Below are 16,632 nucleotides of genomic sequence, written 5' to 3' on the forward strand. Positions count from 1 at the left end.
CCTCTTCTCCCTCATCCACCGTCCGGACACGCCTTGGCGTGCCCATTTGCCACCGGGCGGTGGGGATCCCCAGTGGAGGGCTCTCTACGCGGGAGTCCTCCCCCTTTCTCTCGGGGATCTTGGGTGGAGGGTGCTGCACGCAGTAGTCCCCTGCAACCGCAGGTTGCGGTGGTTCACGGACTCCCAGCCCAACTGCTTGTTCTGTGGCGCTGTGGAGTCCGTGGACCATGTATATATTGGGTGTGGGCGTTTGCACTCCCTTTTTGATTTCCTTAAAAACCTTCTCCTCTGTTTTTGGCTGCACTTCAGTCCCACGCTCCTGATCTTTGGGCACCCGGTACGGAGGAGGGAGGGCAGGTCTGAAGACCTCCTCGTGGGTCTGCTCCTGGGCCTGGCCAAACTGGCCATTAACAGGTCCAGGCAGCGGGCCGTGGAGGGGGTCGTTAGGGCCGACTGCCTACCCCTCTTCCGCGGTTACGTTAGAGCCCGGGTGTCCTTGGAGAAGGAGCACGCGGTGTCCACCAACACCCTGGAGTTGTTCAGGGAGAGGTGGGCGCCGCAGGGAGTGGAGTGCATCATTTCTCCCTCCAATTCTATTTTGATTTAGTCCCTACCCTCCCCTTCACTGTTTTGATCACACAGCACTGCCCTTTGATGTGAAGGGCAGTGCTTGTCACTGGCCACTCGGGTGTTTTCCTATCTTCCTGGTGGTGGAATTTGAATAAAGATTCGTGCACTTTGTGTCTTTCACTGTGTCTCACACCTGCACACACACACCATGGGTGCTGGGGAAAAAAAAATAATAAGCACTATCGCACTTAGGTGGTAGTGTGGGGGTTAAAATAAAAAAAAATAAATAGGAAAAAAAAATAAACAGGGGTGCATTTCTCCCTCCAACTCTAAAAAAAAAGAAAAAAAGAAAAAATAAATAAATAGGAGTGTCAGAGAGCTGGTTCTGAGAGAGCTGGATCAGTGTGTGCGTGTTCAAGGACTCTCCTCCTTGAAGGTGTCTGAGAGGAAGGGGACTGTCCCTGGACCAGCTGTCCCACATCCAGAGAGGAAGGAGAAGGAGAAGGAGAAGACTCTGAGTCCTGGGCCTGCTTTTGGAGCTGCAGCCTGGGCTGCACCCAAAAGAAAAGAAAAAGAAAAAAGAAAAATAGTTCCAAGTTCCAATGGGGTATGGTTTGGATGGGAAGGTGCAGGCGGAGGTGATTTCTTGCATCTGTTACCCTTGTCCTGATGGGTAGAGGCTGTGGTTTCGGACAGTGCTGTCAGAGACAGCTTGGTGAGTCGGTGTAATCTTGTGATCATCGGGAAAATGTCGATATTTTTAATCAACTTGTTCAGATGTGTTATGTCACACCTCTGGAGCAGCCAGGACTTGAACCTGGGTCTCATGGCTCAGTGGGGCCACTGCCACTGTGCCATATAGTCCAGTAAGGGAAATGTACGCATGTATAAAATTAGAGATACATTTCTCAAATTATTATCCAATGGATAGTGGTTCGTTTGATGTGCTGATGGAGAAACCTCTGAGCAAGGGACCTAATGAACCTATCTCCAAGCAAAGACTGATCTTATGGCTGTGTTCTGTGTGTGACCTGGTAGAGAGACTGAAGTTGTGATAGCCAGTACTCACAAGCTCCATTAGTTATTAGATCTTTTTCTGATGGGTTCAACAGCTAATTTATATGGGCTAGAATCTGGAAGCATTCACATCAACTCCAAAAGGTAGAACCCATCCATTATATTGTTAGTAGTTATCTTACAACACTTATCGTAACAAATTTTGCCTGTATAGGTAGGTAAACACATCTCACTCTGCCCTTATATTCCTATCTTTCAAGGTCTGAAATATGCTTTAATGCATAAAATTGTCCAGGCTTGCGCCTTACTTTTTAATATTTTATTGTAACTCTGATAAATTTACAAACATCCCCTCCCACATGGTGAATGATGCCCTCCAGCTCATCTCCTCCACTTTCCGCACCTTTGCCCTTGAACACCACCCCTCCAATCGCAACAAGGACAGAACCCACCGGTCCTCACTTTCCACCCCACCAACCTCCAGATACAATGCATCATCCTCTGCCATTTATGACACCTACAAACAGACCCTACCACTAGGGATACATTTCCCTCCCCACCCCTATCTGTGTTCTGGAGAGACCATTCCCTCCATGACTTCCCTGTCAGATCCACACCCCTCACCAGCCCACACCCCACTCCTGGCACCTTCCCCTGCCAATGCAAGAGAGCAAAACCTGTGCCCACACCTCCCCCCTCAGCTCCATCCAAGGCCCCGAAAGATCCTACCACATCTGACAGAAATTTACCTGTGCTTCTACACATGTCATCCACTGTATCCGTTGCACCCGGTGTGGTCTCCTCTACATCGGGGAGACAAGTCGCTAAATTGCGGATTGTTTCAGAGAATATCTCTGGGACACCTGCATCAACCAACCCCACTGCCCTGTGGCCAAACACTTTAACTCTCTCTCCCACTCCCCCAAGGACATGCAGGTCCTGGGCCTCCTCCATTGCCAAACCCTAACCACCCGATGCTTGGAGGAAAAATGCCTTATCTTCCGCCTTAGGACCCTGCAACCACATGGGATCAATGTGGTTTTCACCACTTTCCTAAATTCCCCTCCCCTCATCTTAGCCAAGATCCAACCCTCCAATTCGGCATTGCCTTCTTGACCTGTCCATCTTTCCTCCCACCCTATCCACTCCACCCTCCCCTCCAACCTTCCACTCCCCCCCCACCTTCATCTACCTATCACATTCCCAGCTACCTTCCCCACAGCCCCACTTCCCTCCCATTTGTATCTCAGCCCCCTGGCCCATTAGCCTCATTCCTGATGAAGGGCTTATGCCCAAAACATTGATTCTCCTGCTCCTCGGATGCTGCCTGGCCTGCTGTGCTTTTCCAGAAACACACTCTTGACAAACATCTGTATCCTGTTCCTTTTTAACTGAAATCAGTATCAGATTCACAACCTCACAAAGAAAAATACAGATCATACCCATGACAAAAATTATCACAAAATCTCTCCCCAGTTTTGCACCTTCCTACATATAGTCACAATTCTGCAAATAAATTATTAAAATATGAAGATAACTTTGATGGGGAAGAACTTGGTTACATCAGACCAATTTCTCGTTAATCAATAAGTTTATCTGGATTTGCATTTGGAAGGAATGGCTGTAAATCTGTGGGTCTGTAGGAGTATTTACAGTTCTACGTTTGTAGATATATTTATTGTGTGGTCTGCTTCCTTGACTAGTTTATTGAAAATGTCAGTGTGTGTTTGTGAAGTTCTCCTAGTGGAATGCTGAGGGGCAGAATTTGTCCAATTTCTGAAAACTGTCCACCACAATTTTTGCTTTATTTTTGGCTCCTTTTCAGAGCATGTTCCATTTGCACTGAAGGACCGACTACAGGATATAGTGGGTGGCACGGTGGCACAGAGGTTAGCACTGCTGCCTCACAGCGCCAGACCCGGGTTCAATTCCCGACTCAGGCTGTGTGGAGTTTGCACATTCTCCCCGTGTCTGCGTGGGTTTGCTCCGGTTTCCTCCCACAGTCCAAAGATGTGCAGGTCAGGTGAATTGGCCATGCTAAATTGCCCGTAGTGTTAGGTAAAGGGGTAAATGTAGGGGAACGGGTGGGTTGTGCTTCGGTGGGTTGGTGTGGACTTGTTGGGCCGAAGGGCCTGTTTCCACACTGTAAGTAATCTAATCTAATTATAACCCCCAAATAGCTGAGCTGTCTTCAGATGAGCTATCATTTTAACCACGTGTTGTGTCCCCTGCTGAGTCATGGCATGATGAAGTAAGTTTCACTGTCAGCTTTTAAAGTCCAACGCATTCTTGCTGAAGGATTGGATTCAGTGTAATTTAGGTGGAACAAAACTCCCTTGCGTTACATGTACCAAAATGATCATCTTGCTTTACATTTCTCCATCAGAATCCTATTTAATCATTTCATAATATATCAATGTTATCGTAGTGAAAAGTTGTAAGTGTGTCCTGTGCTAATATGGCACTAATCATTGAAGGTATGTTTCTTGCATGCAATTTTAGTCCTACATACTGATAACCATAATTTAAACTTGCCTGGGAAAGCTAAAACAGAACCCTGCAGGTTTACCACACAACTGCTGATTAGTCACAGGATGTGTGGATTCCACTCACCCACTGCTCTTTTAGATGAATTTCCACAATAAAGTTGATGGAGTGTTGGTGAAGTCTTGACAAAATATTCCAGAAATCACCCATGTATGTCAAAAGTCCCCTTCAAAAGTTCAGCAAGTGAACAGTAAAAGATGGTATACCTCCAAAGTAGCACAAGGAATTCTCAGCAATAACTTGGCTCTCCCAGCCAGCTGGTCAGTGTTAGCAGATGGGATTTAGTAAAGTGCTATGCAGCAAAATACTTTACCTGTATATCTTCTTGAATGAGTCCGGGCAGGCAATTTAAGTGTCAATTAACCCTCAATTAATCCCCTGGGTGGCTATTACATATTCATCTTGTAACTCCTTTACCAAGATGGCGTTGTGCTCTAAATGAAAGCTAAACCAGCATTTCTAGTAAAAAAAACCTCCGTCTTGCCAACTTAAAGGTTCCTTTGCACTGAAAGTATCCAAGTAAATTGCTTCAAAAGCTTAGAAATATTTTTTAAGAAGTTGGTATAAGGAACAGAATGTAACAGTGACCTTATTATTGATTTTCTTCTGTACACTGTCAGCAAAAAAAACTGCTAGGTAATTAACAAATCTTAGCTTCAATCTAATAACTAGCTGAACTGGAAAAGCACAGCCAATCAGGGAGCATTCGAGGAGCAGGAGAGTTAACGTTTCGAGCGTAAGCTCTTCATCATGAACATGGTGGGGTGAGGGGCCCAAGTGGGCTGAGAGATAAATGGGAGGAGGGTGTGGCTGGGGGAAGGTAGCTGGGAATGCAATAGGTGAATGAAAGTGGGGGTTGATGGTGATAGGTCGTTATTGGAGGGTGGAGTGGATAAGTGGGAAGGAAGATGGACAGGTAGGATAGTTCAAGAGGGCGGTGCCAAGTTGAAGGGTTGGATCTGGGATAAGATGGGGGTCAGGGAGATGGGGAGACGGGTGAAATCGACATTGATTCCGTGTAGTTGGAGGGTCCCAAGGTGGAAGATAAGGCATTCTTCCTCCAGTCGTCGGGTGGCTGGGATTTGGCAGTGGAGCTGGCCAGGACTTGCATGTGCTTAGCAGAGTGGGAGGGGGAGTTGAAGGGGTCGGCCACAGGGCAGTGGGGGTCTTTAGTGTGTGTGACCCAGGGATGTTTTCTGAAAAGTTCTGCAAGTTGGCGTCCTATCTCCCCAATGTAGTGGAGACCACATCAAGGGCAATGGACACAGAAGATGAGGTGTTTGGATGTGCAGAAAAATCTCTGCCAGATGTGGAAGGATCCTTTAGGGCCTTGGATCGAAGTGAAGGCAAAAGTATGGGCACAGGTTTTACACCTCTTGTGGTGGCAAGGCAAGATGCCGGGAGTGGAGGGTGGGGTGGTGGGAGGCGTGGACCTAACAAGGGGTCATGAAGGGAATGGTCCCTACAGAATGCTGATAGGGGTGGGGAGGGAAATATATCTCTGGTGTTGGGGTCTGTTTATAGGTGGAGGAAATGGTGGAGGATGGTATCTGGAGGTTGCTGGGATGGAAGGTGAGGATCGGGGTGGGGGAGGGGGGGTATGTCCTTATTGTGGTTGGAGGGGTAGGGTTCAAGGGTGGAGGTGAAGAAAATGGAGGAGATGTGCTGGTGGGCATTGTTGATGACATGGGAGGGGAAATTGCGGTCCTTGAAGTAGGAGGCCATCTGGAAAGTTCTGGAGTGGAATTGGTCCTCCTGGGAGCAGATGTAGTGCAGGCAGAGGAATTGGGAGTAAAAGATAATGTTTTTACAGGAGGTGGGTGGAGATGGTGTAGTCCAGGTAGCTGTGGGAGTCAGTGGGTTGGAAGTAGATGTCCGTGTTGAGTCGGTCGCTAGAAATGGAGATGAAGAGGTCCATAAAGGGGAGGGAGGTGTCTAAGATGGTCCAAGTGAATTTGAGATCAGGGCAGAAGGTGTTTGTGAAGTTCGTGAAAGTGGGAGCACAAGGTGGCACCGATACAGTTATCGATGTAGCGGACGAAAAGGTGGGGAATGATGCGGGTATGACTGTGTGTGTCTGTTGCTCTCGATGAGGTCTCCTCTGTATTGGGGAGACAGGAAGCCAACTTGTGGAACATTTCAGAGCATAGTTCTGGGACACATGCACTGAACAACCCCAACACCCTGTGGCCAATCACTTCAACTCCCCCTCTCACTCTGCCAAGGACATTCAAGTCCTGGGCCTCCTCCACCATCAAATCCTAGCTACCTGATGACTGGAGGAATAACTCATCATCTTCCACCTTGGGATCCTTCAACCACATGGAATCAATGTTGATTTCACCAGTTTCCTCATCTCCCCTACCCCTACCTTATCCCAGATCCAACCCTCTAACTTTGCACTGCCCTCTTGAACTGTCCTACCTGTCCATCTTCCTTCCCACTTATCCGCTCACCCTCCACTGTGACAATCACCATCAACCCCCACGTTCACCCGCTGATCACAGTCCTAGCAACCTTCCCCCCAGCCCCACACCCTCCCATTTATCTTTCCCTTGCCAACCCCCTCCCCCCCCCACATCCTTGATGAAGAGGTTATACTCGAAATGGTGACTCTCGATGCTGCCTGGCTGGCTGTGCTTTTCCAGCGTCACATTTTTTTACTCTAATCTCCAGCATCTGCAGTCCTCACTTTCTCCTAATTTCATTTATGCAAGTTAGCAGGACTTATACACTTAACGGTAAGTCCTAGGGAGTGTTTCTGAACAAAAAGACGTTGGAGTGCAGGTTCATAGCTCCTTGAAAGTGGAGTCGCAGATAGATGGGATAGTGAAGAAGGTGTTTGGTATGTTTTCCTTTCTTGGTCAGACTATTGTGTACAGGAATTGGGAGGTCATGTTGTGGCTGTCTAGGACATTGGTTAGGCCACTGTTGGAATATTGCGTGCAATTCTGGTCTCCTTCCCATCGGAAAGATGTTGTAAAACTTGAAAGGGTTCAGAAACGATTTACAAGGATGTTGCCAGGGTTGGAAGATTTGAGCTACAGGGAGAGGCTCAACAGGCTGGGACTGTTTTCCCTGGAGTGTCGGAGGCTGAGGGGTGACCTTATAGAGGTTTACAAAATTATGAGGGGCATGGATAGGGTAAATAGGCAAAGTCTTTTCCCTGGGATCGGGGAGTCCAGAACTCGAGGGTAGAGGTTTAGGGTGAGAGGGGAAAGGTATAAAAGGGACCAAAGGGACAACTTTTTCATGCAGAAGGTGGTACATGTATGGAATGAGCTGCCAGAGGAAGTGGTGGAGGCTGGTACAATTGCAAAATTTAAGAGGCATTTGGAAGGGTATATGAATAGGAAGGGGTTGGAGGGATATGGGCCAGGTGCTGGCAGGTGGGACTAGATTGGGTTGGGCTATCTGGTCAGCATGGCCGAGTTGGACCGAAGGGTCTGTTTTCATGCTGTACATCTCCATGACTCTATGACTCTAAGTAACTTGACTGCTAGAGAAAGAACTAGAATCAACTTTAAATACTTCTAAGCAAATTGGAGATTAGGGTGAATTTCCTTCACTATTGCACATATAAAGTGCCTCTACTCATGCCTGAATGAAATATGATTCCTGAAGAAGGGCTCATGTCCGAAACATCGATTCTCCTGCTCCTTGGATGCTACCTGACCTGCTGCGCTTTTCCAGCAACACATTTTCAGCTCTGAATGAAATATGACTCTAGTAATGTGGTACAATAACAACATATATGCATATAGCTCCTCTAATATAGTTACACATCCCAATTCACTTCACAGGGCTGTTGGCAGACAAAATTTAACACTGAGACGAAGGTATTATTCAGTTAACTAACCAAAAGCTTGGTCATTGTTGTAGGTCTTAAAGAGGAATATGTGGATATAAATGGGTGGTAGAAAGATGGAGATATTTAGGAAGAGAACACCAGAGCTCATGCCTTGGCAATGAAAAGAAAACTGCAAGTGATGGCCCAAACAAAAGCAGAGCCTTTCAAGAAGCCTGAATATGGAGGAGCACAGATATCCAAAGGTTGTAAGGCTGGAAGAGATTGCAGAATTAGTGAGGCAGAAGGCCATGACAGAATTTAAAAATAAGAATGTTTTATTGGGTGCCTGTATATTTCTCACATCAGTCAAACTAGTGGCTAGTGTAAATTATACATCTAAATTAGTTTCACATTGTTAATTACAGTAATATCACACACAGTCCAACTAACATGAACTTGTCCAGAACTTTGTTTTAAATGGAGCTTCAAGGTAGCTAAGGCTGTCCCCATGTAACCTGATGAGCCCTACAAGCATGCTTTAGGTGAAAAAAAATGAAAACACAGTGATGCAGTAAATCTGTGAAAAATGTCTTTCTTTATCAATTTGTTCACACCTTACAATGCACTGGCATTTTCAGTTCCACCTCGTCTCCAATTGATAGCATTTTTAACTGTTTACAACGAATTTACAAAGTGAGAAGATTTATATTCCAGGAATTTGAGCTGGATTCAAATCAATGGTAGTGGTACATAATTTCATATATAAATTTAAATAGCTATAAAATTGGCATTTCTTGTGAGGAATATCATATGCTGACAATACACATTGGAAATGGTTAATGCGTGGAAAATCTTGTAGGGTTGTTATCCACTTTGTAAGTTTAGAATATACATTCTTGACACCCATTCCTCTGATAAAATTCATCCTGTTGAGTGTCACCTTGGATTCCTGACGTTTGTTTGGGTAAGGCTTTGCATTGTGGAATTCTCCTTCAATACATGATCTTGAAGAGAAAGGAAAGTATTTCACAATTCACATTTTACATTAGGCCAGGCAGAATTATATTCCACATTTATGATTTTCCTTTGAAACCACTGACATCCATTAGAGGGGTAATAGCCATCTCTGAACTGAATCTTGCCTCTTCCTTCAATATAATCACTGCATCTCAAAAGGAATTAATTATGAAATCTGCCAAGATACTTCAATAAATTCATAATGCACTATATAGCATTAAATTGCCTTTATAGACATCACATTAAATTTTAACTGCTTTCAAATGTAAACTTTTATTTGGTCATTCTATTAATTTAATCCTCTGGACAGAAATAAGTATGAAAAATACCAACTATGCTGACCGTAATGTAATTGTTGATTACTGTGTGATCAATTACAAGGATTAAGAATAATTAAGGTTTGATTTGCATGTCATCCTGCAGTTAGTATCTTCAAATGCATTGACCGTTGCCATTTGCTGCGATGAGAATCAGAATCTACCACTGAAATAGGCCCCAATCTCAGAAGAATGACATTACTGTATAAATAAAAAGCTAATATACCTGAAAGTGAATACATATTATCTGTGTTTAATGATGGTCATAAATCACAGCATTTTCTCTCTTGTAGTTGATAATATAACCTGAAATTCTATCAGGGTTAAATGTCATCACTGCTGTACACTTTTTAATTATTCCTTTTCTGTATTAGGACAATGGGCATCTTGCATTCAGTGCTACCTAGGAAATGTCGGCAATTAGGCATCTTTATACATTCAACAGTCTTTTAGTTGTAAAGATGTCAACTTCAGCCTGAAACTTAACCATTGTGATAAGTACAAATTTGCAATACGTCAAGGTTTGACTTGTGTAATATTTATCTCTAAACTGGAGGAAAACTAGTCTGAAATGACTTCATTCTGTGCCAGATGGTTTAAATAATTGTGCAATGTTTTATTTTCTACAATCTATTAGTTTAGTTACATCTCAAAAAGGCAAATTTGTACTGGACCAATGAAAAAATTAAGCAGAACTCCACTAATCTCCATCTCTGGTAGGGAGTTTGCGAAGGAGAAGCCTTTATACAAAAACATTGACAATGATTTGGAATCCGCTTTTGAATGTAATCAATTGCAATCGCACTACTTTAGTGGTTTTAAACAATAAAGTCTCTTTGATTTCTGTCTTTGAGGTAAATATCATATTACATCTTCTACATGAACGTCCAGGATAAAGACATCAATCCAGCATTACTCGTGATTTAAGATAGCATTGAAAACACACCTTAGATCCTGTTGAAGACAATTTTACGCATAAAAGTTTACATATGTTCACAGGTATCACTTATTAGCTAAGTTGCTACTATGGTAACACATTTCTTTTTTTATTCTTCCCAAACTTCATGTTTGGAAATAGTTGATCACACATCATAACAAACACAGAAATGAAAGTGAGAGTAAAGGGCAAGAAAGAGGGAGATGGAGGGAGAACAAGAGGAGATAAAGTGAGGGAAACGCGAAGAGAAAGAGGGAAAGAGAGACAACGGACGGATGGAAACATTGCTGGGGGAGCGTAGGAGAGGGAGGGAAGCGGGAAGAGATTGTGGGGGGCGGCAAGAGATTTGAGGGAGGGATGAAAGGGAAGGAGATTGAGGGAGAGAGATTGAGGGGGAGAGAGAGATGGGGAAGGGAGATATAGGGGAGAGAGAGATGGGGAAGGGAGATATGGGGGAGGAAGAGATGGGGAGAGAGATGGGGAAGGAAGATATGGGGGAGGGAGAAATGGGGAGGGAAATATGGGGCAGAGAGAGATGGGGAAAGGAGATATGGGGGAGGGAGATATGGGGGAGGGAGATATGGGGGAGGGAGATATGGGGGAGGGAGATATGGGGGAGGAAGATATGGGGGAGGAAGATATGGGGGAGGGAGATATGGGGGAGGGAGATATGGGGGAGGGAGATATGGGGGAGGGAGATATGGGGGAGGGAGAGATGGGGAGGGAGCAATTGAGGGAAGAAGGGAGAAATGAGGAGAGAGATGAGGAGGGAGAGATTGAGAGAGGGAGAAATTGAGGGAGGGAGAGATAGGGGAGAGAGGGAGAGGTTGGAGCAGAGATTTGAGGGAGGGATGAAAGGGAGAGAAAGGTTGAGAGATTTGAGGGAGAGAGATAGGAGGAGAGAGGGAGAAATTTCTGGAGGGAGAGAATGGAGGGGAGAGACAGGAGGAAGGAGGGAGATTTCTGGAGGGAGAGATTGAGGCAGGAGTGGAGGGAGCAATGAAGCGAGAAATTGAGGAAAGATAAAAGAGCGAGAGATTGTGGTGGGAAAAGTAGAAATAGGGAGAACTCGCTGGAGAGAGAGGTTTAAGGGAGGCAGAGATCGAGGGAGAAGAGAAAGCTGGAAGAGAAAGAGGGAAGAACAGATGGAAGAAACAAAGAAAGGATGAAAGCGAAAGATGAAAGAAGAGAGTGGAAGCACAGACAGATAAGAGAGAACGCTGTTGGCAACTGGAAGGGGTACGCGCAACGTTAGGTGGATCTGGAGAAGGGAGGCTGGAGGCTGGGCTCTCGGTTAAAATGGGAGGAGACCGGGGCGGAGCGAGAGCAGCCTGACAGGCGAATCACGCGAAGGCGGATTTCACATGTCGCTGAAAAACTGGGCGAGAATTTGGGGTTGGAATTGGAGAGTGAGTGAGTCAGTGCCCAGCTCATCATCCCTCATATCAACTGAGCAAACAAACCAGCGCGGGAGAGACTGGCTGAGTAACTGCTTTGTTGTTTGTCTATTTCTTAACCCTCCCTCCCTCCACCTCAACATTGTTACATGAGGTCATCCTGCAAATACCAGCCATGAGAGGTAAGTCACTGAATATTTTTTTGGTGGGGGAGCGGAAGGACGATTTTTTAAAAAAATGAACTTTTTAAAAATAAAATGTTTGCTGCATGCAATTCTGTGCGTTCAAGGCAATTTATAGTTTATCGAGGTTGTCAAAGTGAAGGGATTTTGTTAACGCCAGTCCCTTTTTGGCACGAACGCTGTATTCTCTGTGGTATTTAGTAACGCCTAAATTTGAAGTTCTGACATTTAGTCCCCGGCTGTTCCTCTGAGGATGAGCCTTGATTCTTTTTATTTTCACACTCGGTGTGTGGAGTGAGCAGTGTGCTATCATTTTCTGACATTTTCAGTAAATTGTCTTTTCTAGCCCTCTTGCATGGTATTCAGCTGCTATCCAGCCTATATATTATATTTGCGTATGTGTAAATATCTGTCTACTTTAAATCTTTATATTGCACTGTGTATTCAGTGGCTACTTAGTATTGCATTGCCTTGCATCTTACAGCCTAATCGCATGGTTTGTTCGATGCTAATTTTCAGATTCTTATTTGAGCGGAATGGGTTATGAAGTTCTCATATCAAATTTAATATAAAGTCTGTAGGTTGTAACTTTGTCTCATCAGAAGGAACACTGCCAGTTGGTGATTTGGTTGGATCTGGAACTTTGTTGCTATGCCTGTAGGTGTGCACATTCCGTGCAGTTTTCTGTAACATCTTTCTTTCCTGTAGCTCAGATGCCTGTGCACTTTGCTGTGGCGTACTTTTGCACAGGTTTATTTAAAATGATTATTTCAGTGTGTGCACTGCATCAAGGCAGGCAGTGGGCTGATCAGTTGCCAGACTGCAAGAGCGTCCCAGTGACCTAGATCTGTCAGAGCGGATCAGTCCGAGAGAGGAAGGGGGATGCGGGCTGGGGGTCGCTCAGTGCTTCTGTGTATCTCAGTCCTTGAATGTACTGAACAATGATGTAAACAATCAGAATAGACAAAGGAGAACAATACACCTACATACTGTAACTAATTTGTCTACTGCAACCTTTAATATCGAATATGTAAATGTATCGTCAGTGTGACTTTTTCAAAAGTTCAAGGAGTTTGCACCTTCAATTTCTCCAACTACATATTCAAAATAAGATTGATTGATAAAGAACATGATGAACTTTAATAATTAAATACTGGTTTTACATGGGGTCTAACACCAAACATCGGACTTTATGTCTCTTTGACTGTCATAGGGGTTTAGAGTCAAACTTCAATCTTTGTCTGCATTCAGGAGAGCAGGGAAAAGCTTGCCACAAATATGATTGATGTTTACATACTCTTCTCAAAGTCAAATATTTAACAAGATTTGATTTCACACGTTAAAGCTGTGCATAAGAAATGCATGACTTTTTTTAAAAAACGTTGATTTTTAAAAGAATACTTTTGCAAAGCTGAAATGAAGGTCAGAATACAAGAAAGTGAACTTATTTAGAACCTGAAAAATTACTTTGGTTTCTGTCCCAAATACCAACGGTCCTGTTTGGCAGTTCCCATTATAGTCAGAGTCATAGAGACATACAGCATGGAAACAGACCCTTTGGTCCAACTCGTCCATACTGACCAGATATCCTGACCTAATCTCGTCCCATTTGCCACCATTTGGCCCATCTCCCTCTGAAACCCTTCGAATTCCTAGAGCCATCCAGATGCCTTTTAAATGCTGTAATTGTACCTTCCTTCACCACTTCCATGCACGTACCACCCTCTGCTTGAAAAAGTTGCCCCTTATGTCCCTTTTAAATGTTTCCCCTCTCACTTTTGTATTTTTAATTAAAACAAATTTGGTTATATTCAGCATAAGATGTGTGCACTCCCTTTAGGAATACTTTGAGAATTTTGAGGGAAATATTTGCTGTTTCTACAGTTAATATGATCTTTGCATCTGTTCTGTAGTCGCATGATTTAAGCTCAGTGACACCTGATATAAAATGGAGGGTAAAAAGATTGATAGAAGCAAAGGTTTTTGCAGATATTGGTGCATCGCCTGAGCACCATAGAGCTACATTCGGCCATTGTGTGAATTTTGCTATCAGTTCTAATGAATCACCAACTATATCAGAATATTGGATGATGCAAAATATAAGATGCTGCATGGTTGGTGATTTTAAGAGAATGCCTGCTCTAATCCTTTTTTAGGGAGGCAGATGGAGCCCTGTTAGTTTTGACTCCATCTGACTTGCAATAGGTGTGAATAAACTCTAAATGTTAAGAGAAGGAAAAGCTCTAATTAGATTTCCGGGAGTAATGGCATTAAGCTACTGTCAGATAACCATGTTATTGAAATGCTGAAATTAGTGCATTTTAACATTTCATTTGAAGTTTTACTCAGAGTAACAAATTAAGAGCACTTTCAAAGTGGACACAAAATATATCAGCTCTACATTATTCCAGCTGTAGGATGTAGTGTAAAAGATACATGATTATACTCCTAAATTTTTGAAATTCATTTAATTTGGAAGCTAAGAATTTTCATACATAGCTGTCGTTTACTATCATTTTCCACCCATTCTCTTTCACACACAGTATCATTCAATTGGGGAGTGAATGGATTTCTGGACTTTAACCGTCCCCTTCTTCACATGAAATATTGCATCTCTTGAAAGATCCTTCTTCAATGCCTGAAAGACACTTGACAACAAAAAGCTAAAGCAACTTCTTCAGAAGTCAATGCCATGATCGTTTCTGCCATCCTCTTGTTTGGTGAAAAAAATCTAAATGGTTCAGCACATTGTTGAAATGTTCCCTGAAACTAAACATCAATAGAAGTGAAATATCAATTTGTATTATACTTAATTTTTAAAAATTAACCAATACATACTTATGAGTTAGTTGATAAGCCTAATTAAACTACAGTCTCGAACAGCAGAATATAGCTACTTTCCCATGCATATAGTACAATAGATGTCAACATTCAGAAGTCACATTTTTAAACAAAATAGAAGTTGTAAGATTTGGTGATTGTGCGTCAGATTTTGGGATCAATAGTCTAATCCAAACGCCACTTCATTCTGCATAAGCGTATTATAAAATCACAATACCAGGGTTTAATCACAATGTTTATCTTCAAGTCTGTTCTATTGTAGAGTTGTTCAGAGTTCAAAGTTCGTTTCATCGAATACCACAGATTGACAGCTGGTTGGACCAAACATATTAAACAAAACATCAACGCCTTCTTTAGAACTAGTCAGTGCAGAACTAGGGTGGAGTAAGATTCTGCCTGAGCACCAGAATTTGCACAGATGGTTAAAAGAAAAATGGAGTATTGCCATTCCAATTGTTATATAACGATACAGTGAGAGCCCAGCCAAGGTTGGTCTGTTACTGATAAATTTAGTGTGGAGATATTTAGCATTACATATATGATTCCACTGGGCTGATGTACGATATTTTTCCAGTCTTTTTTTGTGTGGTCTTCATGCAGCTTGAACCCTTCTAACCAAATTCCACCTCATGCTAATTAATTTAACTTCTGAATATAAAATTTTCTTGTTAACTGCGTAAGAATTTTTAAAAAACCTTTTAAAGAATGTATCAATGCTAATTGCCAGGGGTAATACTTTACCTGTTGTGTGCATTTTTCTTAATTGATTTTATTTTGAAGCGGGTAAACAGAATACTAAGAATGATGTTAATTCCTAATTCCATTAAACTTTTACATAATGATCAGACTGCTTCAGATATTGGAAAATTTTTGTAGATTGACATGTTACAGTAACTTGCAATCATTAAAGACTGAAAACTAGACACACTCCCTTACTAAAATAAACTCCATTCACTCAGTTGTTGGGGTTCCTCTTCAAGGATGACTTGAAAACAAAACTCACTTCTGCTACAGCTGGGCTTTGACAGTAAAATCAGAGCTGCAGCTATCCAACCATGCTTTGGGATTTTGTCCAATATGGTGGGAAGATAGTCTTTGGAACACTGTCAGTTGTCAGAATTCAGCAGTTTTTTTTTATGTTAAAAAGTATGTACAGTAATTTGGAAATTTTTTTGAAATGAAATAAACTGAGTTAACCTGCAGTGTGAGAAAACTGTACAAGCAGATTATTTTAACAGGCTTTTGAAATATTTAGTTATAAAGAAATCAAAAGCTGGACACTGTGATTCTAGAGACAGTTTGACTCTCATCTAAAAGTTTTCAGGATGACAGCAAGATCTCCTTTATAAATAAACATTTGCCTAAAGAATTGTACCAAGAGCATTGTCAATTGGAAGCCTTTTTCTTGTCTTTTTTTTGGGATAAAGGTTCTATCTTTTTCTCATCAAGTTTCAGTTCCGTATAAGCTGGAAGACATGCTGCACAAAGCTCGGTGATACAGATACCAGGCTGCATTTCTCGGATGTTGCTGGCTCTGTTCCATTCTACTCGATATTTGCATTTGTGTTCTTTTATTTAATAAACTTTAGGGTGGGAGGATTAATTTCCAAAATATTTGAACAGAAATTTCTGCTGTCAGGTGATGAAGAGATAGTAAACAAAGGGATATTTTGTTTTAAGCAACATTCAGAAGTCCACTTATCTATAAAGAGCCAAAACAGCACAAGGAAATATTCTTGCATTGATGAGAAGTGAACATGTCTTCATGAATGAAAAATCAGGTTTGAGCTGGAATAAAAATGGAAGTCCTTGAACTCAAAATATAATCTGTTGCGGCATGGATTTGTAATGCTGTTGCCTACACAGGAACTGTGTCACCATACATCCGGTCAATTGATAGCTCATTACCATAGCATCATTCAATCATGACTGACAACTGACATATTTTCCATCAATTTTTTGCAAGTGATTTACTAAAGTATGTATATTCAAAAATATATTTTTACTGATGAATCTA

At 42.6% G+C, this 16,632-nt stretch overlaps 1 protein-coding gene across 2 annotated transcripts in view; it reads left to right on the forward strand.

Moving 5' to 3' along the window:
* Positions 1-11,559: 11,559 nt before the first annotated feature.
* The window catches only part of LOC122565336 (nuclear receptor ROR-beta-like), a 78,045-nt gene continuing 72,972 nt past the window's right edge, over positions 11,560-16,632 (forward strand). Inside the window, exon 1 of one of the 2 annotated variants that reach the window (XM_087976029.1) lies at positions 11,560-11,680. In XM_087976029.1, coding sequence (XP_087832155.1) covers positions 11,560-11,680 — 121 coding nt within the window. Of the gene's footprint in view, positions 11,775-16,632 lie in introns of both variants that reach the window. The other variant, XM_043721204.2, reaches the window with a different exon arrangement.

Source organism: Chiloscyllium plagiosum, unplaced genomic scaffold, assembly GCF_037043375.1.
Source record: "Chiloscyllium plagiosum isolate Xiang-an unplaced genomic scaffold, Cpla_swu_hap1 HiC_scaffold_28, whole genome shotgun sequence".
In the NCBI taxonomy this organism is placed as follows: domain Eukaryota; kingdom Metazoa; phylum Chordata; class Chondrichthyes; order Orectolobiformes; family Hemiscylliidae; genus Chiloscyllium; species Chiloscyllium plagiosum.